General features: G+C 31.5%; 1 protein-coding gene across 1 annotated transcript; it reads right to left on the bottom strand.

The window, feature by feature from the left end:
- Nucleotides 1-10006: 10006 nt before the first annotated feature.
- Nucleotides 10007-16518, bottom strand: LOC134279035 (uncharacterized). The gene is made up of 2 exons (XM_062761373.1): nucleotides 15499-16518; nucleotides 10007-10209 (listed from the first exon to the last, which is right to left on the bottom strand). Exons 1-2 carry the CDS (start codon nucleotides 15867-15869, stop codon nucleotides 10146-10148), a joined length of 435 nt encoding a protein of 144 aa, XP_062617357.1. The 5' UTR covers nucleotides 15870-16518; the 3' UTR covers nucleotides 10007-10145.
- Nucleotides 16519-25882: the final 9364 nt, after the last annotated feature.

The raw sequence follows: 25882 nt of genomic DNA, 5'->3' as shown, positions 1-25882 counted from the left end.
TTTCTGCATTAAAATAAAATCAGAATATAGCATAAAAATGGACACAAACATATACCACAGAGTCTGACACATCTATTTCATATTTGGATATTTTACTTGATAAAGACGTGGATGGTATCCTAACAGCCAAGCTCTATGATCAATATGATAACTTTAACTTTTCTATCGTTAACTTCCCTTACTTATGCAGCAATATACCATCATCACCTGCATACGGATTTATGTCTCTCAGTTGATTTGATACGCAAGAGCATGCTCTACTTAATATAAACAATTTCAAAAACGAGGTAAATTATTGACAAACAAGTTGATTTAACAAGAATATCAGCAGTCTCGTTTACAGTCATCATTTCGTAAGTTCTATCATGATCGATACAATGACCTTGTCAACAAATACATTTATCATTGGGTCAAATACTGACTGACGTTTTTCATACTTATTGTTAGTCCATTATTTATATACTGAATTAACGACGAATTTTCCGTTATTTCCCGATCATTACAAGAAGCGCACGGCGGGTGTGACCCGCGGTCGGCAGGGGAAGCTATGCTCCTCTTTTGTATTGTTTTATGGATATTGAATACATGAATACTGTTCGTTATCTCCACATCCTTCACCTACATACTTAGAGGAAATGTTTTTCAATGAAACTCTAAAAATAATATCTTATTTCTTAAGGTAGGATTCTTCTCACATTTCTTGTATTTAAAAATTAATGAAATTTTCACAGAATCAAGAGGACAATATCACTAAGTGATGGTATCAGTTAGATTAAATTTGACCGTTTAATATTAGAGGCAAGGTCAGGTCAAGGTCATAACCTTTTTCCTGGACATAAAGAATAAAAAATTATTGTTTCCAATCATGCAATCCCTACTTGTAATTCAAAAGATTGAATGATTTTCTTAACTTTTTTTTCATAAAAAGATACTATCATATAGGGCCTATAAGATGATATTACCAAACTGACATGGATAATTTAAATAAAATGGATATTTGCTAATCCGAATTTCCTCTACTTTTCTTAAACTTTTAGGATTTATTAGTCATTTTTATATGCTTCCTATATTTAACTTTTTTCCAATTTTCACATATAGTAAAGTTGTCACATAAAGGTACAAAATGATACAAAAACTAAAAGTTTTGATCGTTTACTAAGAGAGAAACAACACTTTTTACGGATTTGTGGCTCAAATCTGTACTCAGATTTGAAATATTTAAAAGCAAACATAGTTGAAGTATGTGTGAAAAATCTTAGTTATTTGATATATTTTGAAACTTTAGTCCCTTATTATTAATTTAACTTACACTTGAAAATTTCATCTAGTCTTTGATTGCGTAAAAATTATCACTAAATTCAATGTCATACGTCACCATTCCGCCAAAAATATAGTACCTGCTAGTTTTCAAACGCAGTTTATTATTTCTATTTCAAGTTGTACAATTGTGATGAGGAAAGAAAAACATGGTCTTTTAAATCTCTTACATCTAAATAAAGACATATCAACAAATGTATACTTTGAATATTCCATCTAGTCAGAAACCAGAGAAGAATTCTGCCTTAAATGAGGCGTTAATGGTAACAAAACAACCAAGTATTATGGCAAACGAGATGATTTTAACTTTTCGAGTGTCAACTTCCTTAATTTAATGCAGCAATATACTCTAAACGTATTATATTTATCGTGTACGATATTTAGCGGAAATTGATTTTAAAACAAGTTAGCGTACATCTGATTTAATTAAACCATTTCTCAATGTTCTTATTTTTTGTTCATGCTGCAAGGCATTTAGCGTTATTCTTCAATTAGCCTAAAACTCTCTCCGCCAAAGCGCTATACACAGCCAAATGTAACACCTTTACAGTACCTTCATCACCTGCAAACAGAGTTTATATCTCTCAATTGAATCGATACGCAAGAACATGCTCTACCTTTGAACAATTTCTAAAACGAGGTAAATTATTTACAAACACTTTGATCAAACAAGAAATCAGCCGTCTCGTTTAAAGTCATCATTTTATAAGTATGTTTCATTCTATGGGCGGTACGATGACCTTGTCCACAAATACAATTTATCATTAATCTCAAATGCTGGCTAATCTTTTTCATACTAATTGTTGGGCCATTTTTGTATACACACTGAACCGTCGAAAGATTTTTTTCCGTTATTTTCCGATCATAACACGGAGCATACGGCGCGTGCGACCGGTCGGCAGGGAGTTGTCACTGCTCCATGGCACCTGATCCAACATCTGATGTTTTGGAGGTCCGTATTTGCTCGATTAAACAATTAATCAAATTAATAAACTTTTGAGTGTGAATACTGTTCGTTATGTCCATCAAGAGTTATTCCTCTTATCATAGGTTCTGTGAACTTAGCTATTTTTGGGAAGGGTTTAAAGGCAACTGTTTTAAGTGATTAAGTTTTAACCTTCAAAGTCATTTTGAGTGTATGACGGAGGTCTTTAAACAGAATAAGGTACAGTTTCAATACAAATTAAGCCCTGTATTTTTCTAAAATATGAAAGTAATATAAGAAATTAAAATTAATACTTTCTGAATCGTAGGAATTCCATGCAATAAGAATACACAAATCTTTTTTCTCATATGACCTCCTAAATGCTAATTGTGACGTCGTTAACTTGTGCATTTTCCCGCATTTTCTTAAAAAGTTGCAGAAGACATCAATTTTCAGTGGGATTATCTTTCAGAAAACATACTCTGCCACCGTCGCCCACAAAGATTTTGAGATATGTGATTTTTCAAAGCAGTTTACATAATATTTCCAAAAACTGAAGTGGGCGACGGTGGCAGACACTATTCAAGCAAAGAAATGAATCATTCTGAGGCTTTTCTGCATCAAACTTAGAAATGTACCAAATTAATGACATCATATTTCCAGAACGGTCCTCCTTCATGCCATATTCTTTCATGATTTATCATATTCATCTACTTAACTCTTGATAAAGCCAGTTTCATAACTTTTTAAGAACATTAGATTGTGTGGGCACAATTAAGCTCAAACCGTACCTTCTTCTTATCAAATCTACGAATTTCAGGCATGTTTAAAAACGAATTTAGTTGCTTATTTTTTGTCTTTATTTAAATATAGTAATGAAGAAGAATGGAATGTTAATATAGCGAACATTGATCATTCTAAATTAAAGACCATTTAAGAGTGAGCATTCATGTTGACAGGACAGACCCGCAGTGTGTCCTATGATATGATGGGGTAAACATAAAATCCAGAGATAATTCAGTATGGATATAACCAAAAATTTTGTATGAAACCATCATTGACAATTAAAACTGAGAATAGATTGCGATGTAAATAAAATCACCCGTAGAATATTCCACAGAATTTGCAATTTACTGACAATATTCGAATTTGTTGAAATACTTGCATCATCAACTTCTTTGTAAGTTGGCTTTTTGCTTAAGATATTGTTGATATGTAGAAAATACCCTTGTGTTATAAATAGAGGTTATAAATACCGTATGCAGTTGATAATGGTATATTGCTTCATAAATAAGGGACATAGACCATAATCTTAATCAAGTCGCCCGCGTGGCACAGTGGTTAAATCGTCTGCTCTAGAGTCGGGAAGTAAGGAGTTGATCCTTACGTTGCTGTTTCGAATACCACTGTGGGACTTGGAGACCGGTCCTTCGGATGAGATCGTATAAACCGAGGTCCCGTGTCGCAGTAGGTGTTGGCACAAAAAGACCCATCCCTGTTAATTGGCCCTGAGTACCGAGTGTAGGACAAAATTTGCAGCTCTCCATCGACTAGTGGTGGCGTCTCCACATGAGTAAAAAATTCTCGATAGGGACGTTAAAGTGGCACAGTGACGCACAAAGGGGAAAATTGACAAATGTAGAATTTTCGCATGACCTCTGTAAATTTTGTTCAATTCCTTAAGTTTCCATAGTTACCATGGTCTCAGGTATCCACGAATGAATATAAGTAGACCAAAAAAATTGATGTAATCTTTTAAAAAAGTTGTTAGAACATATTTCTCACCTTTGCATGTGTTTACAAGTTTGAGCTAAAAATAAGAGTAGCGTGACCTTGACATATACGAAACAACGAAACGGTAGATACAACCTTTGTTTTTCCGGCACTTATATTGTGGAGTCAATTCTTGCAGTTTAATTGTCATATCTTCGCTATATACTCATAATTTTCGTAAGTCTTTCTCTGTATACAAAATCAAGTCATTTTCTATAAAGCATCCAAATATGAAACAGATGTGTCCAAATTTTGGAATCAACCTGAATATTGTTGACTGAAAAACGTCAGTGTGTTATCGATCTATGTTATAACTATATGCATTTAAAAGTTAACTAACTTATGACCTTTGACGCTTCCTACAAATCTTACATACAGATGGCTTACTAAACTTTTAAACTTTAACTTGTAGTTTTAAAGTTACTTTATTCTTTTTTGTTTAATAGTCTGGTCCTGATTTTTAATAAGAAGTCTAGAAATAACTTCTAACGGCAAATAATTATTACTTGGTCCAGCATAGTTTTTTAACCTATTTCGAGTATGCTGAATCCGAAAAAATATGCTGGCCTCCATGAAAATGGCGTTTAAGAGGTCAAAATGGCGGACATCCAATTTTTCTAATTTTCTCTTAATGTCGTTCAAAATGGAGAAGTAATGAGTGAATATCTAACTGAGTGTAATAAATCTATAAAAATTATAATAGGATGCTAACATTATTAGTTAAACTCAGAAAATTTAGTCGTTTCTACACTTAATTCGAATTTTCTCTGATTTTTTGGTCTATGGTTTCTATATTCTTCTTTTTTCAGGATTTTACATTTGCAAATATCCATACACTGCAGATTTGTATTTTTTCCTCTATATCTCACTATTCTAAAATTGAATGATAGTGCTGCTGTAAGGTAAAAGTCAAAATGGCGATTCAAAATGGCGGATATTCATCTTTTTCTTCAAATTATTTAATTCTTAATAGGAGAAAGGATTTGTGAATATTTTACTGAGCGTAGTAGAACTATGTAAAATGACAAAAGAACACTAATTTGATCACTTTAAATCGGAAAATTTAGTCGTTAAATTTGATATGTGTTAATTAGTTCAAAATGGCAATTCAAATGACGTCTTATACACTCGAATTTCGTAAAATACCCAAACTGCTTAATTCTGGTTCGTTTTGCAGAAAATAAATTACAGGTTTTTTTTATTCATGAAATAATGTTTAAATATGCAATAAAAGTTGGAGGATATTTTTGTTAATGACTTAGGGTTCTTATGACACGGATTTTTGTTTAATTACTTATACATGTATTATTAAGATAAACTTTTGACGACAATTCCGAAGACATTTTACCTTGCATACTTTAATTACATGTAGAAAAAAATAAATGTTTATGTTCATGTGGAAGGTCTAGTGCAACATAACTTAGTATGGTTTTTAAAATGATTAACCACGACCAATTATAGAACTAGTAATTGTTACATCATATAAATCTGAATATATTATAATATCCAAATATAAACATAGATATTAAAACATTATCAGTATAATATACGTAAACCATAAGTTTTCTTGATTGCCCAGCTCTGATTCTGTGTCCCTACATTTGCATTTTGTTATTCTCAATCAAAAATTCAGCTGCATTCTCAAATTTTTCATGCTGTGAACGGATAATTTTGTATTGAACAGTGTATATAAATTTAAAAATTTTGAAATTTACAAAATCTGAAAGAAGAAAATGTTTGTGTTCAATCCCCCCTCGATTCTTGATACAACCTTACACTATCGTAATAAAGAAGTGTCGATCAAGTTGCCTTGTAAAGTTCTTGAAGTGTTCAACATGTTCAACAAAATTTTGTTGTCAAGAGAAGTGTTGACTAGATCGAAATCAGGAATGGCTTAGGGCTGTTGGTACGAAAGCTTGTAAGTGATAGAAATCACGAGGAATCTGTAGGTGCTCTTAAATTGCATAATTTTACAACTTTTCTCACCAAAATATGCACACAATTAATGTGATTTCAGATGATCAAGTTTGAGAATTTTCTTGCTAATAGAATGACCTATCTACCCTAAAAGACAACAAATCTATACGAGGTCACAAAAAAAGAGCTACATGTCTTAAATATCAGAGTTTTTTTATACCCCCCGCTTGAAAAGCGGGATGGTATAGAGTAATCGGTATGTCCGTCCGTCTGTTACGCTTTGGGGTACCATCTCTTATCCGCAACTCCTCTCATACCACTGAATGAAATTTGATGAAATTTTCATACAATCGTTATTACATATTGCCATAGTGACCTCCTATTTTACTTCTTGATCCGACACATATTTTGGGTTTCTCATAGCAAAACATGGTCAATATATTCATATGGGAGGCCGGGGTATCATTTAGTGAGCTAATTGCTCACAGTACATCTAGTTCATTTTGCATATGGTTTTGGAAAACAAAATAGACTTTTAACATTTGAACATAAATGTGTTGTTCCTTGAGTGTTGGTTGATTGATTTTATATTGTTTAACGCCGAGTCGGCAATTATTTTTCAGCCATGTTTCGGCGGACTATCATTTAAATAATCGGTTTTTGAAGGATTTTGGTTTCTCTGGCGGCCCCCAGTGAGCTTACTCTTTTTCGAACTCTAGAGAAACGATCTTTTACATGCCAAGGGGGTTGTCATCCCTGACACTGGGCACCATTTTACTTGAGTGTTGAAAATACCAAATTTCCGAAGACTGACTGAAACATATAGCAAACAAAGCTGGAAAAGAAGATGTTAGGGGATAATACTAAGTTCTTATAAGTGCTAAAAAGCTAGAACAAAGTGTTCGATGAAATCGGACAAGAATTTCTTCAGATATATTTGATGGTGTGCCGAGGGATGTTGAGGTAGAAGTGCGAGTTGATAATGACAGGATTCGGGAGTGATTTTAGGTGGACGGGGGCTCAAAGGCTTTGGAACACGTACGGTCAAATACGAAGGGGGGAATTTGGAAACTCTTAAGTCGAGTTTGTTTTAACTATTTCCATAAAAAAATGAATCTTTTCAAGTATTTTTTATCATATTTTATGGACTAATCAATATACTATATACACTATATATATATATAAAAAACAAACTGTAATTTATTTTCTGCAAAACGAACCAGAATTAAGCAGTTTCTACGAAATTCGAGTGTATCAGACGTCATTTTGAATCGCCATTTTGAGCTAATTAACACATTTCAAATTTAAACGACTAAATTTGCCGATTTAAAGTGATCATATTAGTGTTCTTTTAGGCATTTTACATAGTTGTACTACGCTCAGTAAGATATTCAGAAATACTTTCTCCTATGTAAACGACATTAAGAAATAATGTTAAAAAAGATGAATATCCGCCATTTTGAATCGCCATTTTGACTTTTAACTTATAGCTGCGCCATCATTCAGTTGTAAAATAGTGAGATGCAGAGGAAAAAATACAAATCTGCAGTGTATGGATATTTGCAAATGTAAAATCCTGAACAAAGAAGAATATAGAACAATAGACAAAAAATTCAGAGAAATTCGAATTAAGTGTAGAAACGACTAAATTTTCTGAGTTAAACTAATAATGTTAGCATTCTATTATCATTTATATACTTGAATTACACTCAGTGAGATCTTCACACATTATTTCTCCTTTTTGAACGATATTAAGAGAAAATTAGAAAAATTGGATGTCCGCCATTTTGAATCGCCATTTTGACCTCTTTAACGCCATTTTCATGGAGGCCAGCATATTTTTTCGGATTCAGCATACTCAAAATAGGTCAAAAAACTTTGCTGGACCAAATAATAATTATTTGCCGTTAGAGGTATTTTTTCTATAAATCGGACCAGACTATAAGATAAACAACAGTTTTTATCGAATAAAGGGGGAAATATTCAGAGAATACAGTCATTTACAGGCGATGTTAAAGTATGCTTAAAAAATAAGATCAATGTAAAATCTTACAAAATGAGGTATTCTGACGACTTGCTCGTGTTTTCAGAACCAAGCTCTAATTTTAGAGCCTCAGTCTTACTATTGCTGTTTCCATATATGTGGAAAAAGATTTTTTATCTTATTTTTTGCATACTTTAATTACATGTATGATTGAATCTCAGGGGATTTACATATGAATAATTGAGATACCAAACAATAATCAACTCAAAAGTCCAAACATTATCAAATTACAAATCTTTCATCGTGGTGGAGTAAGCATTCGCAGAAAATAAAGTTTTCGAAAAATGTCCAGACAATTCGTATGAAAAAAGTAAGTCAGTATTCGACTTACATATTGATTGTAATTTGTTTTTGCTGAAGGTTTATAGATCATATAAATGTGTGAAATAAAAGTCCTTATAAAAGCATATAGTTGCTTGGAATTCATCTTTCATTTTCACCTCGTTCACCGACTGCCCACAATTTTATTTTTAATTTTGATTTTAATTTCTTTTCGCTTGTGGCTAATTATGTATCACGGCTTTAGCACATTGTCAAACTTAGATATTTCAAGCCGATGGATGAATATGCAATTTCACATTCTTCATCACTGTTTTCAATACATGTATTTGCTGACATTCTATTATTTACCATTACAATGTTTTTAACAGCTATGTTACAACGCGAAATGTAATAACAGCGCAAAAATAATATAACATTTTGCGTTATTACATTTTGCGTTGATCTCGACGAAAAATGTAATAAAACGATGTTTTTGCGTTATAACATTTTTCGTCAAGATCAACGCAAAATGTAATAACGTACATTTTCATTGTTATATCTTGTGTTAATTAATTTTTGCGTTGAATACAGCGAAAAATGTAATGAATTGATATGTAAATAAAACCAAATATAATTAATTTTTTGGACTGTGTTAAACACAAAACATCATTAAATTGATTTAAATATATACATGATATAACCCTGGAAAAACTCACTTTACAAAATACTTAGAATATGTAAATGAGGCATGTGCACATTTTACAGACAAATTAAATGTTTCTGTGTGTGTCTATTTCTTACTCTGTTTCTGACATTTTTATTTAATACACTATACTTATAAAACATAAATTTTTTTCTTCTTTATAAATCAGTCTCATCATATATCTAACCAATAACATTTTTAATTACGAAAAATTGACCATAGCTCCATTTAAAAGCTATTCATATGCATGTTCGGCATTTGCACATTTATTAGCAAATTGGAAGTGTATGTGTCTAGCGAGGAGGGGAAGGGATTGGGTCGGGTGTTTACCCCATATGTTGATCATTGTATTACTATAGGAATGCAGAAACAATCCATTTATAATTGAAGAGAGAGAGAGAGAGAGAGAGAGAGAGAGAGAATTTTCAAACTAGCATGGAATCATAATTGTTAATACCCCACCCCCCAGTGCCAGTACAAATTAATAGATCTATATTTTTGAATAATTGCATTTGTCAATCAAAAAGCAAAATAACAACTGAACGACAAAATAACTGCCCCCAACAACAACGACCCTTCCCCGCACGCACAATCTAATTTGCAACACATATGAGTTGAATATTGAACCGATTTTAAATGCAAACAGCTAATGAAATCAATAGATTATAAAATCCTATCTTTTTAAAAGAATTAGTATATACTGTATATATTTTTTCATATTGTTTCATTTTCTTGTCATTTCTTTTTCTCATTTTGCGTTCTTCCTTTTTGCTTAATATCAACGCAAAATATAACAACGCAAAATGTAATAATCCAAAAATCGTGTTATTACATTTTGCGTTGGTTTCGACGCAAAATATAATAACGCCAAATGCAATAATCCTTGTTTATTACATTTTGCATTGTTATTGCATTTTGAGTTGTAACACAGCTAACAAAATTAAATTTTTATTTTGGTTTCAACAACAAAATTATTGAGAATGAAATTTCAACAATGACAGTAATATTAAATAATGAAACTGCTAAATCATAAAACTGAAAAAAATATTGTTTTTATTACAACATATTAAAAACATAACTTTAAAAATGTGTGCAAAAATAGAACAACTTAATGATATGAAAATCTTTACATAACAATAACGTTAAATAAAGAGAAGCAAATTCGGGGACTGTCCAATAGTTTATGGCATGATGTAACTGACGAATCATGGCGCATACTCATCATTTTCAATACCATACGTGCTCGAGTGTTTTTCTGGTATATCCGATCTGTAAAGGTAAAAACAAAATCATTTTATGAAGTCATATAGTTGATTTATAATAACTTATTGATTATAAGTATCGGATACACATGAAAAAAAAATCTATCCGAAGAAAAAAAAAGATTGTCAATCGTATTTACAAATTAAGGGTATAATACTATAATTCAATAAACCCATTAAATTACATTTTTATTGACATATACAACAAAAATTTTACTTTATTCGTGAAACAAAAATTTTCTTTTAATAAGAGAGATATCTCTTTAGCTTATAGAGATATCTTTTTGACCAATAGAGATATATTTATACCTTAGAGAGATATCTCTTTAAACAAAAGAGATATCTCTTTTGTAAGAGAGATATTTCGTTTACTTAGAGAGATATCTTTATAAGGTATAAAAATGATATTTTAATGAAAGAGATATCTCTTTTCCATATTTAAAATAAAATCTTTTATCCACTTTAAAACGAAAGCAAAACAGGAGAGTAGAATCTCTTTATATTTCGCTGTTGAAAAAAAATATCTTGCAATACCTAAAGAATATATCTTTTTGTAAAAAAAAAGATAAATCTCTTGTTTGAAACAACAAAAAAAAACTAATTCATAAACACTAGTGCTAAAAGTTTAATATTCAAAAACAAAAGTAAGTAAAATCTCAAATGCAATAATTTTTTCAGCTTATGAAAAAAACTTTAATGTACTTCATGCAATACTTCCAAAGAAGAATATATTTAAAATGGAATTTAAAAATAATGCTATTATCTCCTTTGTTTGAAACAACAAATCTCTTTTTGCTTGATAATGGCACCTTTGTTGATAAACATCAGTGCTAAAAGTTTAATATTCAGGAAAACAAAAGTAAACATAAAATCTCAAATGCAATATCTCCTAAAGGAAAAGAGATATCTCTCTAGGTCATAGAAATATCTCTTTAAGGTTCAGAGATATATATTTTTCCGAAAGAGATATCTCTCAAGGAGAAGGAGATATCTGTTCAAGTGGAAGAGATATCTCGTTTATAAAAAGAGATATCTCTCTAAGTTTAAGAGATATATCTTTTTCATAGAGATATCTCTTAAAAAAGAGATATATCTCTTTAAGTTGGGGGTATCTCTATTGTTTTAGGAGATAGCTCTCTAAAATAAGAGATACCTCTGTAATTTTAAGATAAATTTTATTTTCCGAATAAAAGGGCTTGCCATACACAATATTTTGAATTAGGAGTACGAGATTTAAACTTAGTAAAAATATATACATGTATGTCGAATTTATTCATATCATTTTTGAAATTCAATTTTTTTTTTTTTTTTTTTTTTTTTGTAAGTAAGGCACAAATTTATCTTTTTTTTAAGTTCAAGACGTTATGTTTTATTCAAAAATAGAAATAAAAGATATGGACTAAGTTTTTTTTTAGGAATGGTTAAAACTCATATTAAAATGTATGTTTCTGGTTTGTCATTCTAGGTTGTATACATCCATATCAAGATGCTCCAGAATCAAAATAAATGCCTTTGATTTAGGTTTCCAAAATATTTACATATAAACCGGAAAACCAGATTGCATAAACAGCTTTAAATCTAAACATTACAAAGGGACCTGGTTTACCAAACTAAGATTTTATGACACCAGAACTACCCATTTGAGCAATTATCCTCATATAATATGTAATGCTCAGGAGGGAGTGATAAGATTATAAATAATTAATATTGTTCTGCAGTTTTTGGACTTCAAAGAAAACAAAGCACACGTACCAACATGTGGAGCAGTTACTTGTCATATTTATAACTATAGTCTCTTTTGGGTTTTTTTATATACTCGGTATTCTAAGTGCATAACTCAGGGTTTGATACATTTTATCTTAAATGGAGAATCTAAGATGTGTCTTAAAATGCTTATCTAAAGGAAGGTTAAAGAAAAAGGTACTGTTCTACTGTTCTGCTGTGCTATTTCAATACACATCTTGCCCTGTGTTTTTCTTAAAAATAAAAATGAGGTATAAATTAAAACTCATGCTTTCTGAATCTTTGAAATTCCATGCATAAAGATAATATCAATTATTTTCTCTCATGACCCTCTCAATGCTAACTTTAATTTGACGTCACAAACTTGTGCACTTTTCCGTATTTTCTTAAAAAATTGCAGAAGACGCCATTTTTCAATGGAATTTTCTTTCAAATAATATTTATGTGGACGGGCATCACCCACAAAGATTTTTTCAAAGAATTTACACAACATATCCAAAAACTAAATCGAGCGACGGCTGTGGACACTATATTCTAAAGGAAAATAACTCTTGAAATGAGTCGTTTTGAGACTTTTTTCTTTAAAATAGAGAAATGCGTCAAATGAATGACGTTATATTTTCAGAATGGTACTCCTTCATGTCATATTCTTGTCTTATTTATTTCAATCATATACTTTGTTTATATTTAAGCCAGTTTTAAAAACCTTTTTAAAACACATAATTTTTTAGGGCTTAATAAATCTAAAACCCTACCCTTTTCTTTGCTTTATAACCAAAATAGAATGTAGATAATTATGCTGAACACGAGAAATCTATTGACCTTTTTTTTTTACAAAAGAATTAAATATGTTTAGAAAATATCACTAATATTCGCTGGCATCAGGGGACATCTATGACTTTTAGTGGGATTCTGTATGACGATGGGACGGGCGAGGGTGGTAACATTGTCAAGGTTACGACGTCACAAGTCCCAAAATATCGTGATCAAAACGATTATTTTTAGCTTTTTATCTAATTCACCTGGATAGCCACCTACTAAGAGGGATTAACTTTTATCTCACAAATTTAAAGGTAAATGTCTTTGAAATATTAATGTTTCTTTAAAGATTTTAATCTTTTATCAAAGATGTCAGAAAATATCACAATGAAGTTTTACATTTCCATAGTGTTTCTTACATGTTTTTTTTTCTTTTCGTACACCGTTTAAAAAAATAGCCGAATTTTTAATTTTTGAATTTATGAAAGAATGATTTATAGGGATTTTTCCTTTTTATTGCAGATGACATTAAAATTATTTTTCAAAACTAGGGCAGAAAGAGAGAGATTCCAAAATTTTGTCAATTTAATGTGTTTGATACATAAAAATACTTAGCTATCTGTACATTTTTTACTGAATCTAACCGTGAGGGGAAATTGTATCAGACATTCTCTATAGCGATTTTTATCACTGAGTCCTATCCCCTTGGTATCGTCTCAAAACAGATTCTGACAAAGACTGATTATTCCATACCACCTGAGAATTCCATCAAATAACAATTTACAATTTTCAAACTGATCTTTTCGACAGATCTCTGCCATTTTGGGTATTTGATCGTTCGTAGACGAGCCAATTGTTTTTTCTCTTATTGGGTTGTCTCAATTACACTGATGGAAATACCAGCTGTGAAGTTTAAGACTTCTATTGGGGAGTGATACATAAACTCAATAGTGAATGTTGATCAATTGTATCTTTTTGTTTTTATTTGTTACTTTTTTTGCTTTGATCATTGTTGAAAGCCGATAAACTCTCCTCAATGAAACAAAATCTCTCTTTCTCTCTCTCTCTCTCTCTCTCTCTCTCTCTCTCTGACATTTTAATGATATATTTAAATAATAACTATATTTCAACCTATGATTGAAAATTTGTGTTTACAAAATTTAATTTATTTTAATCTGAGTTTAATCTTATTAGTATTTTTAATGAAAGGTGAATTTTGGACATCGAAATCTAAAATGTTTTTAATTACCTGAAACATGAACAATAATGCAAAATGATTTAGACTTTGAAATTATATTGCATATTGGATGATATTATATAATTAATTGATTCATTTTAATGTAGTGGGCATGACATTATTAACTAGGAAAACATCCCTAAAGACAATTAAGGAATGATTAAAAAAATATATGCAAATAAAGTTTTCAACTGCATCTTAGACTTGTATTATGTTTAGAATACATGTACATGGATTAATATTAATTATGACTATCAGTGCAGATAAAATAATATTCAAAAGTTTGTTCAGTTTAACTACACAAAAGTGCCCAAATATTGCGGAGAGTGCCCTTAAAAATCTCTCCGTGCTGCAAACTAACAAGAGTGGTTTGATTTGAATAGACACTTACGATAAAAGTCAGGGAAAAGGTTAAGTGACAGTTCATCTGACATTTTGGGCTTTAAATGTACACAATAATGTTCTTTTATCCAAACAATCCCGTAAAAATCCAGATATGATCACATAAAGGAGCTTCTATAAATTTAATTGTAACGGGAGTTTGAATAGGGAGGAGGTTCCTGTGTTGATTTCTGTAATGACTCGTATGGAATGAATTTTAAATTTTGAAACATTTATTTTAATTAGACATTTTTAGTTTGTTTATCTGTTTCACGAGACTAAATATTTAACATTTGATCTCAATATTAAGGTATAATTTTATCAAATATGTTTATGTAACACAATTCTTATCGATTCTAACATTGTATTTCTCATGAGCTACCCTGTATATAATTTATAGTTTTTAATTAATTTTGTTCACTTTGTTCCTTTATTGGCTTTCCATAATTATATTTATCCCAAATCTGGATCATCTAGAAAAACAGTCTCTCCTCCCACCTACGGCTACCATCGGGACTCATTTGGAGTGATCATAAGAAAAGCTTATACGGCTTCTTAATTAAATTTTCATGTTTATGAATTCCTTACAGAGACTAAGGTTACAATGTATCTAATTAACACAAAGGCAGAGAGTTACCAATAAATTAAAAGACAGACTACCTACCCAATGGTTTTAGAAATTTTCAGTGCACTCTTTGAGAAATAAGACAAATGCAAATGAAGAAATTAAGTAACATAGCATTAAAGTCGTTATATATATTAACGCTTTGCAGTTGAATTTCAGAAGGAAAAGGGGTGCAAAGAAGAGGAATGGGGGAGAGGGAGGGGGTATTGTTTTACATGCAGTGCTTTTCATTATATACCTAAAGCACATTTTACAAACACTTTTAAACTATTAAAACTGCTCTAAGTGAAAAATATTAATCTAGAAATCAAAAAGAAATTCACTTTTATAAGGATACTCATTTCCGCCCCCAAAACCTTAACATGATGCTGTAATTTTGTTTCACTACTCATGGTACCTTGCAAAATATTAATTACCTCTGCCATAAAAGGTTTTGATTCTTGAACTCTTGAACAGCCAATAAGTCAATTTAGATGTTGCGTAATGTAATTGTGAATGAAAACGTTTAAAAGAATAAATAAAACTTTATCAAATCTGACATGGTTACTTACTTTAAAACATCAACGTGTTCTAAAAGCCACTGGATAAACATTTGTGCTTCCTTGATTTTGTTCGTCGTTGTAAATTGTTCCCTGCGAAAATGTTGCCTGAGACGCTCTAGGTCATTGGTAGTAGAGGGATTTCTCTCCTCCATCTGTTCTTCCTTATAAAGAGTAGAATATGTATTTGGAACTGGTAAAATGTCACTTAAAACGGTTCTTTTGCCTGCGAAATGAAAACCATTACATCTACATAAATTTCCCCCGCGTCCTCTATTGCAAGCATTTTCACAAAATTTTTCCACTGAAAATCCACCTAAGGCAATCGTGCAAAGAGCTAATACACATAACGAGTTCAGCACCATTCGGTTCATGCTTGCCATTTTGAAAATGTCTTGAGTGTGTCAAAGAACTGTCTTTTTATTTCCGTATGATACTTAAAAATTTTAATGTTTTTATGAAAGTTTAAGGAGGAAGTACAGTTATTTAATAAAACAACTTCCCACCTCGTACGTTAATGTTGACAAACGCTGTTTGAAATACCTTTGTTGCTAGTTGCGGAAAGAAAAAAAAATCTTTTTCACCTACACGTCATTCACAAGTGGATGGACCAAACCTGAACAACAAACTATATCTGGTATTTCACTCAATGAAAATAGATCACACGTTTATCATTACCATACATATAACTCAATAAGTCCTTTTTTATCGGTGCCTGAACTCGTTCCGTCCGTTTTTATAACCGGCAACTCTTCCGTTCGGTTACACTCTGCTTAATTATCCTTTTGCCAGCTAATTTATAGTTCACTGACGCGCTGATGTCATTATTTCATATTGCTATAAGGTGGTCCCTAGATACCAAATATTTTGTGGGGGGAAAATAAATAATTAAATCCAACTAAAATAAAAAGAGCTTATTATTTCTCGCTTAATTTACTTCTTTCAATGTCTCCTTGGCCTCGACTCGGTAAGGTTAATGAAAATACGGAACAAGGCCTTTGTCTGATGTTTGTCCAGTGGAAACGTATATTTTTAGCAAAAAACTTGCTTCAATGGTCATCCGATTTCATTTCCTATATCATGGATTCATTGATAAGGCTATTACAATGATTGATTTCCGGAAAAAGCTAAAACGCCTACCAACAAGGTCCTGGATGATCTCTCGAGAAGACAAGGGGCAAATTTGGAACTTTTTTTTTTGGACAGCACATGCGTAGATTGTTTCTCTTTGATTTATGATATGACAAACATTATTTGAAGTAAGAATCTCTGCGAAGGTTAAAACATTTCACCACCGCCCTTGGGTGGTTGTTGAACAAAACAAAGATGAGTCAAAATCCTGTCTAGGATTATGAAATAATTTTATTGTTGCTTCCCACTCCCATCGTGAAAGGTCAAAGGATAAATATTTTTCAAAGTCTAAATTGCCAATAAAATCCTACTAAAACAACAGCATATTAGCTAAAACGATTAAGATTTATACTGATATTGTGCTATAATTTACGAGAAGAATGATATGTCGGTGTAGAGAGCATAAGGTTGATCGGTGAAATTTAGGTGTTACACTTTTGCGTAAACTCAAAATTCTTGAAAAGTAGTGTATATGCTGAAGGGTGTTCAGATTCACTTATTTTCATTAAGTAAAGTTTATTTGATCAAAACTGTTGATTTTTCCGCAGACTAAAACGTTCGTTTTCATGGCCTGTTTGATACAATATACCACTGTCAAATGCTGACTAACGTTTTTCAAACTAATTTTTAGACCATTATTTACACAATGAATTATCGACAGATTTTCCCGTTATTTCCCCATCATGACAAGGAGCACACGGTGGGTGTGACCGATCGGCATCGGTTAATTGCTCACTCTTCTATGGCACCTGATCCCACCTCTGATGTTTTAGAGGTCCCTGTTAGCTCTGCTCTTGATTAGTATAGTTTGAAAGGACTTTTGAGCTTGAATACTGTTCGTAATATCCATATTTTTTATTTAACAGAAAGCAGTAAAACTACATATGCAGGAAACCTATATATATGACCCTTACAATAACATGCTAAGCATTTGAATGCTATTTTTTACTGACTGGTTGGGAAAAATCTAGCTAGAACTAAATATATGTATTTATGTTCCTTTTCAGTGCAAATTTCAAAGCTCTTTGAAAAGGATAATTTCTAGAGGGAAAAAAAAACACTGACAATAAAATTCCCAGTAAGTAAACGATGGCACAAATTTTTCATCATTTCAGGAAAATCTTAACTGTGTGGTTATGAATGTCTTGAATATTAATAATGTATTTAACCATCTGTTTCCTATTGCCTATGCATGATCCTTTTTTAAACTAATGAATAAGAACTGTCTATGATTTTGGTTTTGACAGTGAGCAACACCAAGGGATTAACCTTCAAAAATGAAATAAAATTAATTATTTAAATAGATATAAATAATGGAGGAATAAACATCCTCCTGATAAAATCACAGGAAGAAATCTAATTTTTTATAATTTCTATTAACCACTTGGCTGATGGTACTAATCTTTACTTATAAATTTTAATTCACTATTGATCACACCTATATCTTCATCTTCTTGTTTTCATTGACATATTCTCGTTTCATTCTATCGCATTTGTTCAATATTAGGTTATAGACTCCAAAGTCCCACAGTCACGTAAAGTCAGATGGTCTGAGCTAAATCCCAACGGTTTGTTTTCGGTACGGACGTCAAAGTCCGATGACTCGTTCATAAAAGACGCGTGGTGCTAAAGTGTGCGATGGTCTAGCTGATACACCGAGGTCCAATGGTGCAGAAACAATCAAGGTTTATAATAGTCCGACGTCTATCCCTGACGCCGTTGACCTGCTTTAAAAGCCACCAATTCGTTATATTCATCTTTGCATACAGTTTTACTCTTGCACCCACCAGAAATATGATGTATAGTCCTCTCAAACCACTCAAATGATAAAAGTCAGTTCTTGCGCACTTTTTGACTGTTAATGAGTTATTCTGAGCACACTAGAGAGATTTGAGGTTAGTCATTGCACACTATTCGACTGATTAGGGTAAGGCTTTGTCACTGTACTTCATATTTATTTGCATACTGTAAAATCACATATTTTCGAGGGGTCAAATTTTAGTGGTTTGAGGAAAATATATTGGTTCATGGGGATTTGATTTCGTGGTTGAAGAATTGTTCAGTAGTAATTTATGTGAAAAATTGCATTTCATGTTGGATATAAATTCGTGGGTCTCTTCGAATTCATACCTTGGAAACCACGAAAATTAAACCCTCACGAAAATCATTGATTTGACAGTAATTGAAAACATTTTTTTTTTTGACCTTGGCATGTCACGGTATAGCAGTTTGGTACTTTGTCGTCATTATCGTTTGTTGTTTTTTTTTCCGCACCATTGAACTTTGGCGTGTCAAACCATCGGGGTTTGGAACAGACCACCGGGCTTTCGCGTGGCTTTTTGACTTTGAAGTCTTAAACTTTTAACTTTCTCAAATTACAGCGAAATATAGGAAACACGTGGTGCAATTGCATTTAAAACTTTAAACTAGTTTCAAATGTAATGAGATATTACAGATGTCTCCAAAACCCTCTACTGCCTTTTGGTGACATATTTCAAAGAAGTTCTTTAAATTAGTAAAAAAAAAATCTAAAATAGAATTTTAAATTATTCCCTACGGTGGTTTTTTTTTTGGGTGGGGGGAGGGGGTATGAAATTGAACATAATCATATAAAACCAGTACGAGTCCATTTGATTTCATTGCACATGCTTGTAGATGTTTATAAAAATTGCCATATTCATCATCTCATAATATCATAATATAAAACCAACTTTTAAAAGTTCAAAAGATTTAACTGAAAGCGTAAAAAGTTGCAGTCATCGGAAAATGCACCGATCAAAATTCGGTGCACGTGTTTTCACTCATTGACTCGAATTTATGATGTAGGGACTTGTTTTATTATCAGATACAGTAGTCCATCCATTAAACACTGTTAAAGTTAAAAATAATTACTATCCTTTAAAAAAAGGATTCAGTGAACTTACTAATGTGTATTTTTCTAGTTTTCCAACATCTAACTTTAATAGTTTTAATAAGAAATAAATACTAATGTTAAAAAGTTCACTTAAAAATGAACTTCGTTGGTAACGTGATCCAATCCTGTAAAGCCCAAAGAATAATGATCGGTTCTGGTTATAACCTAACTGTTTGACGAGTTCTTAACATCATGTAGTGAAATCAAAACGGTGGTAACATCTGCATTTGTGATGAACAAATGACTTTTGAGTGCAAAAAATGAGTGCGATCTGAAGTCTAATAATATTATCATGATTGTTATTATATCCTCCGTGGGACCTGCTCCCATCTCTAGTATTTGTAGGAGTGCGTCCTTTGTGTCTTTTTAAAAGTTTACATTGTTTTTAAGAATTATAAGGCCAAATACTGTTCGTTTTCTTAACTTTTAACATAGTAACGACTATCAAGAATATCAAATACTGATTTTTTAAAATATGTGTGTTAGTGAGTTATTATTGATGCGTGTAAGTATATGTGCGTGAAAACAAAAAGGAATTATTTTTACAAAGGGTATCCACTTTTCTTTTACTAGTAATGGAATCAAATTGTGTATATTTGTAGGACTCCAAAGTGCCATGGGACTCCAAAGTTCGATGGTCACGCCAAAGTCCGATGGTCTGCGCCAAACCCCGATGGTTTGACACGTTAAAGTCCGATGGTGCGGAAAACATGTAACGTTTACGACGTCATAGTACTACTGCACCAAACCTCAATGCCGCACCATTCCAAGGTCTTTAAAAAAACAAGTATAAATAAAAAATTATTAAATGCGAAAACTAACCCTAATCTCTGAGATAGGTGCGAGACTAACCCTAAACGCTCGAAAAGTGTGCATTAACTATAACCGAGGTATCTTTGGTGGGTGCGAGACTAATCCTTATCACTCGACTAGTGTGCGAGGACTAACCCTAAATCTGTTGGGTTGTACAATGCAAGGACTAACCCTAATCAACCGAGTTGTGTGCGAGGGCTAATCCTAATGTATCTGGAAGGTGCAAACAATAAGCAAAAACCAATAAAATTGTATTCGATAACGAATTATGAAATGATGGCTTTTGAATGCGGGACAACGGCGTCAAGGATTGACGTCGGATTATTGTGACGTCATAAACGTTGTTTGTTCCTCCGCACCATCGGACCTTGGCGTGTCAGACCATCGCACTTTAGCGTCGCGCGTGTCATGGGAAACGAGCCATCGGACTTTGGCGTGACCATCGGACTTTGGCGTCCGTAACGATAGCAAACCATCGGGGTTTGGCGAGACCATCGGACTTTGGCGTCACCATCGGACCTTGCATATTTTTGTGCAGGAAGGGAAAGGTGGTTCAATAAAAAAAATCATTTTTTGAGAAGAGATTAAATTGGAAAAACCAACAGATTTCTTTGGGAAGGTCAACGACAATGTATTTGTAACCATTCAATCTTCAGCTGGTTTTCTTACTGAGAACTAAGTGCAAGTTTTATTTTTTACTTGTTATAACTCGATTTTTTTCCTTCTGGTATTTTTATTTACCGGTAATCACAGTTAACATTTTCCTTTTCAAAACAAAGTGAATTTTTGAATATCTTTTTTATTTTTAAGTGTAAACAGGGCATTAAAGCAACTTCTTTGATCATGGAATATTTAAATTAAAATACTTATCAATGCGACGAATTAAATTATAAGTTTCAAACTTTATCAACATTTGTTTAATCTCTTCAAAATCATTGAGGAAACCTTTTATGAATGAAATGTACTACTTGTTTGACCGAGAACGGAAGACATTATTGTCAATGAAATATACAGACGTGTGTTTAATGGCATCCGGTGAACAGCCTACGTCACAGCATTCTTTAAATAAATTGGTATCGTGGATACGTGGATATTTCCTCGTGCTCTTGTTTATTTATTAGATTAAATGTGCATCTAAAGCTCATCCCGTGACAAATTTTGAAAGGCGGACTGTTTTCACTTTCTAAATTTAAATTTCTCAATAGAGTCACATTAAAGGTTGTAAGATTTTCGGGCACATGGGATTTTATAATTAACAAAACTATGGTACGATGTTGTGAAATGTAAAAAAGTAAAGAAATGTCAAGTATTGTTTCAATAAGCTGTACTGCACTTGTCATAAAAACGAACGCTGTAATCCAAAGTGTTAAGTAAATATCAGAGAGAGGTCTCATAATTACCATGAAAGTAATTCAATATGGTGTTTAACTTATAAAAGAGATGCAAATAAGTTTTGAACATCGATAATTAAAAAAGAATCTGGACACCGGAAATTCTTTTTGTCGTTATCATGTAAATAGGAAAGAACTTAATATTTTGCAATTGCTATGGTAGTTGCTGACTTTGCTGCTATTGCTGACTTTGCCAACACAACGTACCCAATGGTCCAATTCCGACCTCGGCACTTGATCCCACTTCTGTCTGTACAAAGGTCCCTGAACTTTCCTCTTCAAATTTCGATTTTTTACAGGATTTATTAGAAACAATGTGGAAAATAACACTTTCATAGCATTTTCTATTTTTACTGCAGCATAATGAAACAACAGGTTAAAAAATTAATATAATAATATATATCTAAAACCTTAAAAAAAACTCCCGCAATGGAAAAAATAAGAAAGAAAGGGCACAATAGTGGTCGGTTTTGAACCCTTTTTATTTACTATAAAAAAAAACGCTAATGGTTTCCCAACAACGTAACATTGAAATAGAATTTTAAGATTACAAAATTCTCCATCGATTTTTCTTTTTTTTTTATGTAGCAATATACCCTTATTGTTTGCATTTAGAATATCTTTCTCTTAGTTCATTCGATATGCAAGGGCATTTTGTAAGTACGAACATTTTCTGAAACGAGGCAAGCAATTGACAAACAAATTGATGAAAAAATGATTTCACCAGTTTCGTTTAAAGTCAACATTTCGCAAGTTCTGTAGTGAAAAAAGACTATCAGCAAATAAAATCAATCATTTGTCGAATGTTGACTGAGTAGTTTCATGGTTATTGCCTAGCCATTATCTACAAACTAAGTGTATACTGATTTTCCCGTTTGCCCAATCATGACAAGTAGCACACGGCGGTAGTGATCGGTCGACTGGGAATGCTTTTTTGTTCATGGTACCTGATCCGACTTCTGATGTTTTAGAGGTCCGTGTTTGCCCTGCTCTCGATTTGTATTGTTTAAACGGACTTTTGAGCTTGATTATTGTTTATTATAACCACATTTCATCACCAAATAATTAATAAGTATATAACATCAGAATGTACGATTTTTGTTCACTTTATACAACCATTCCTCACGATAAATTCAAAGACTTCGCTTTTTGATATCGAAGACAACTGCTATTTTCAAATCGCGTGATTTAGGAATACATTTTTTCCCGTTAATATATTTTTCGAGGGTTCTTGTTTTTGGTTTGTTCACAGATTTATTGTCTTTTGGTTTTTATGAGATTGATCGTTGTTGGGTTTTTTTTAATTTGCTAATTTAAATCATCATTTATTTTGAGTAAAACTGTAACCCGAGGCCATAAGAGGGTGTCTGGTTAAACATTTTACCTGATGTTCTCAATCAAATGGAAAATTGAGTGATTTATTTTAAAAAAAAATTGTACGTATATGTGGTGGCAACAATGATACAAACTCATTTGTATCCACTTAAATAAAATGTATCCCCCCCCACCCCACCCCGCCACACTCAAGCTTAACACTGCTTTAGTTAAGTACAATTTTACTTCATAAAAAAATCGACACTCCTTAATTAAAAATCCTTGAATTCAGAACACAGATAACACAACTAAAATCTGCCTCTGTAATTTTTTATCCTGCTTTCTGTGATTAAAATGATTGAGTACATTTCAGTCCAACGTATCCATGTTTAAATGTAATTAAGTTTTTATCGTAGGTTGGGTCAAATTAACAATATTTAAAAACGAACAGCAAAACGTCATAGGGTTATGAAAATGATAAAAAAAAATTAAACATTTTTCCTTGATGTTCTCAATCAAATTTAAAATTGAAGTATTTATGAAAAAAAAATTGTACGTATATGTGGTGGCAACAATGCATTCAAAGTTTTATTTTTTTCTTATCCATTATAGCATTAAATTATTTCCCATTAAATCATTAGATTATTTCCCCGCCACAAAAAGATTAAAAATGCTTTAGAAAACCAAAAATATATTTTTAATCAAATTGATATAAAGAGATAAATTTGACAAGTGATTTTTAATTTTTTTTTCGAAAAATGACTACCTATTTATATAAGCCAAAATTTGTTTAATTTTTTAATGCTGGTTTTTAATCAAGTTTTTAAAAAAAATCGTGTACAGACTATTTTTAAACATCTTTGTATCCATGAACATAGAAACAACATACTCATCTTTAGGGATGCTCTAAACACACTGCTTTCATTTGATTAAAATGATTGAGTACATTTCAGTCCAACGTATCCATGTTTAAATGTAATTAAGTTTTTATCGTAGGTTGGGTCAAATTAACAATATTTAAAAAAGAACGGTAAAACGTCATAAGGTTACGAAAATGATTTTTAAAAAAAATAAAGCATCTAATTTCCTTGCGCGGTCACCCATGCATATTTACATAAACTGAAGTACAATGAACAATGAGAGGACTTTTGTACCCTTGCTTGGTCAAACCTATACTTCATGCCTACCGTTATGCATTCATAGTTTAATTTTTCTTGATTCCACATTTTTAATATTAATCATTTTTACACCTAAAAATCTGAATAAAAATGATATAGAAAAACAAATCTTAACGTGGCATTTTTAATCAAATTGATATTGAAGAGATAAAATTTGAAAGTTCATAATGTAATTCTCTTTGAGAAAAACAGTAGATGTACACGATTTTTTTTAAATTGTTAAAAACCGTTTTTAAAAAATTAAACAAATCTTAAGCAAAATAAATTTCGACGACTAATGTACATGGATATAGAGATTATATCAATAATTTTTATCATGCGATAAAAAATTTGTAAAATAATTCTATTTCTATTGATTGTAATTGTCCTCTAGAAAGCAATTTGCTAGCAAACTTAGAAAATGTTATGTCTGACCGTAGAAGTTATAAAATCTGGGCTACAAATTTCTAATAACTGTACGGGAAATGATTGCTGTGACATTATGCAAAAAGTGAAAATCCCTCACCATACCATTTTATATGCAGATGATAGTGCAATTTTATTTTCACATAAAAATTAAATATTTCACTCTGTTAAAACAATGTTCAAACTGGTTATATAATATATTATCACTAACTTTAAAAAATGAAATTTTAGTTTAAAAGGGTCTATATAAAGGTTCAAGATTTTCACATTGAGTACAATGATTTCAATTCATTCTATGCAAAAAGTTAAATACTAGTTTTTAATAGCAAATTATTTCATTTTGACCATTGTTAAAAAAGTAAACATTTCTTTTTTTGTGTGTGTTTTTAGATATAAGAAGTAAAATGCTATTATGTTCTGCTCTTAAATGTCAGCTTAGATTATGCCAGCTGTGCATGGTATGCAGGTTTGTCAAAGAGCCTTAAAAACAAATTACAAATATGCCAAAACAAAATGGTGAGATTTATACTGAATGTATCCCCTTTGCATACCATAAACTACAAAGTTCTTAGTACATTGAATTTGTTGAATGTAGAAGATCGGGTAAGACAACTCAGATTAAACTATGTTTATAATATACATGTATACCATGGCTATGCGCCATCTTACTTAACAGAAAATTTTACTCTTAGATCAGCTGTGTCTTCACGTAACACCAGAGCATCCACTAATGAAGATTTTTTATACCTCATGTGAAAACATGTCAAACAGACACTTTTTATTATAATGACATAAAGGACTGGAATTTTTTACCAGCCTCTATTAAGTGTACAAAAGGAAAGAGTACTTTTACAAGTTCTTTTAAAAAAAAAAGGCATTTTAGAACATGAAAGTGATATGTTTCAGTACTAGTTTATAAAATGTATTTTATATTTTATTGATGATGTCAATGTTGTCATACTTCAACCCAATTTAGATGTGTATGCTAAAATTATTGTGCCAAAAATATTATAGTGCTTTAATGATGGAATATTCATTACAATGTATTGTTATTTATTCTTTAAAGATATTTAAATATGAAGCAGGAAATAAGTGTCAGCTTTAATGGGTTATCCTGGTATCTATCTAGTCATTTAAATTATTTATTTATAAAATCTTGATTACCAACTTTCATCTTTCATAAGATCATGTATAATTATTTGTATTTGTTTTATGTATGATGACATGATACCAAATAAATACCTACCTAA

Source organism: Saccostrea cucullata, unplaced genomic scaffold, assembly GCF_032062105.1.
Source record: "Saccostrea cucullata isolate Sc308-1 unplaced genomic scaffold, CSIRO_AGI_Scuc_v1 ctg278, whole genome shotgun sequence".
NCBI lineage: Eukaryota > Metazoa > Mollusca > Bivalvia > Ostreida > Ostreidae > Saccostrea > Saccostrea cuccullata.
Note: the sequence above shows the minus strand (reverse complement) of the source record. Positions and strands in the feature narration are given on the sequence as shown.